This window comes from Electrona antarctica (genome assembly GCF_951216825.1).
Source record: "Electrona antarctica genome assembly, chromosome: 23".
Classification (NCBI taxonomy): domain Eukaryota; kingdom Metazoa; phylum Chordata; class Actinopteri; order Myctophiformes; family Myctophidae; genus Electrona; species Electrona antarctica.
The window spans coordinates 25,712,743-25,715,306 of record NC_136804.1 but is presented as its reverse complement, the minus strand read 5'-3'; the positions used below and the strand labels follow the sequence as shown (position 1 = coordinate 25,715,306).

The 2,564-nt window shown below is 40.7% G+C and overlaps 1 protein-coding gene across 1 annotated transcript in view; it reads right to left on the bottom strand.

The window, feature by feature from the left end:
- Nucleotides 1–2,096, bottom strand: part of ntn4 (netrin 4) — a 33,449-nt gene extending 31,353 nt beyond the window's left edge. The window contains exons 1-2 of the mRNA XM_079493743.1: nt 1,608–2,096; nt 1–63 (exon numbers count right to left, since the gene is read on the bottom strand). The exon at nt 1–63 is cut by the window's left edge and continues 530 nt beyond it. Of these exons, the coding sequence (XP_079349869.1) occupies nt 1–63; nt 1,608–1,668 (124 nt within the window). The 5' untranslated portion in view covers nt 1,669–2,096. The remainder of the gene's footprint in view (nt 64–1,607) is intronic.
- Nucleotides 2,097–2,564: the final 468 nt, after the last annotated feature.

Sequence of the window (2,564 nt, the reverse complement as noted above, 5' to 3'; positions counted from 1 at the left end):
GGTTACACGCCCGGCTCTCGCAGCGGGGCGCCACGCCCGCACGCAGCACTTCCGTGGCCGTGCCTGCATGGAACGGACAGACATTTTTTTAAGACATTTTAGAGTAGACATATGATAACTTGTGAAACGGGACATTCTGCATGAGTACTTTTACTTTTGGTAATTGAAGTATAATGTGATGGTAATACTTTACCACTTACAATTTCGATTACCGGACGTTAGAGTATAGGCTACTTCTGCATTGCAGTAGCCTATTGGTACTTCTTTTTAAAGTAAAGCATTGTTGCTGTCGGGAGGAAACCTCATAACTCTTTTTTTTTTGCATAAATCAGTGCTATTGAACACCAATGGAAAGTAGTAAAAAGGTTTTCTTTATTTCCTGAAAGATTTACATTTTGGAGTTATGAGGTTTCCTCCCGACAGCAGAGATATGAGAGTATGGTACTTTTTCCCATGCACCCCTGATTATAATAGTGCACCTGCCAATGGGCTCTTTGCCTTTGGCCCCTTTTCCACCGTTGGTGGAACCGGTTCAGTTCTTTTTGGTTCTTAGTCCATGAGCCAGAGCTCCAAAATTGGAACATTCATTATGAATTAAGTGGGCAAAACCATACCTATATATTAGATTGTTATCACCATGACACTTCCCCAATTGATTACTTACACGAAGACAATGATTTATTGTATTACAAATTTAACATTTCGAAATATGCAAATGAGGCATTATGTAGGAAAATATGCAAAATAATAGAAAATGTGAAAAATCTACTACTGCGGACGGGTTATCATGTACTTGTATTGATCCTATAAACAATTTAATATAGGTCTAGTTTTTCCCACCAATTTTGGAGCTCTGGCTCATGGACTAAGAACCAAAAAGAACTGAACCGGTTCCCATTGGGAACCAACCGGTGGAAAGGGGGTCTGAGTGGCTCAGATCAGGTCTGCTTATCATGCACGCAGCAGCTCTGTGTGATGATGACTGCAAAGCAACAGCATTCTGACGCGCGTGCATGGTGGGATCACAGTCCCCTGGAGAAACCCCCGGAGCGAGAATGACATCTCCCAACAGCCTCTGCTGCCAACTAAAGTCACCACATTGATTTATCGCCTAAAAAAAACAACTCGGATTTTATAGCAAATCTGCATGCCTTCCAAAATCAGTACTAACAGTGAACAATGGCAGATTCACTCAAACATCATCGCCTATTGTTCCCATGCGTCTTGACTCTATCATTTGAGATTATTTTTTTAAGGGTGTCAAATGGTTTAATAACTTAATTTCCCTGTATTTTTACAACGAGACTTTATAGGCGTATGTCTGTGCAAAACAAAGGGACTACACGATTAAATATACCATCTACTTATCTAGCCAAACAAATTAAACAATATAATTTTGGTGCTAGACATCGGGGACCCAGACCTGCTACAAAAGACGTGCTGCACTTGTCATTGTCACCCGCATTGTCCTGGCATTGTTTGGAACACACTTTTACAATGCAGTAATAATAATAACAACCAACCACAATAGATGTTTATGGTGACAACAAAATCACCTTCTTGAAGCCTGGGAGGAGTTTTAAGATTTACAAAAATAACCCACTGACCTGCATCGGATGGGGTGGCCAAAGTGAACACAAACAAGGCCATTATAGCTCCAAAATCCATTCCGTATAGTTGAATTCGGGATGTTGGTGGAAAGTACTGACTGAGGAAGGAATGAAATCCAGTCGAACAACGTGTTAAACCTCTCTAAAAGTTATTCAAGTGGCCAAAGAAGAAGTATATAGATGCCCCCAGGTTTCATGAACGACGGTAAAAAAGGAATTAAAGCAAGTGCGCAGGTTTAAGTAAAATAAAGATATCTTCCTCCTCCCTGAGTCCAGGCGCTTTGAATGAATCACACAAGAGCTGAATCAGACAATCAGTCGTGAAAAGGGTTTCACGCGTGGTTTCCACCTGTGATGTTGTGGGACTGACTGTCTGTCTGCTGCTGTAGTCTCCCTACTGTAGCCTATACAGTGGGACCTGCTGCTGTCTATTGCTGCTGCTCAACTAAAACTGCACATTACATTTGTAAAAGGAGGAGGAGAGTGACAGCGGCATTCTGAAACTCCGCCCCCCTCCCTCCCTCCTTTCTGCATTTTCTTTCATTTAAAGCGCCGTTTCCCCCAAGCAGTGGGTCGTGGACCCATTTGTGGGTCGCGCGGACGCATTCTTATGGGTCCCCTTTATTTTATTTTTGTTTCTACGTTTTGTTTTTAATTGTTATTTATATCAAAACATTTTCAAAGAAAACATTCCCCCAAAAAGAAAAGTTTTTTTTTTCATTTCCATCATCATTTCATGAAAATAAAAATAAAGAAATAAATTCCATACATTTGAAAACAAAGGTATACAGTAGTGAAAATAGCCAATCTGGGCATGTGAACTAGCTCTGGTCCATAGCTCTAATGCTGTTGCATTTAGAAATTTAGAAACTACAATCTGATATTTTCACTGCTTATTTTACTAGTTTGGAGTCCCAGGCAAACTTATAATCGACTGCAGTTTCAACCAGTGGT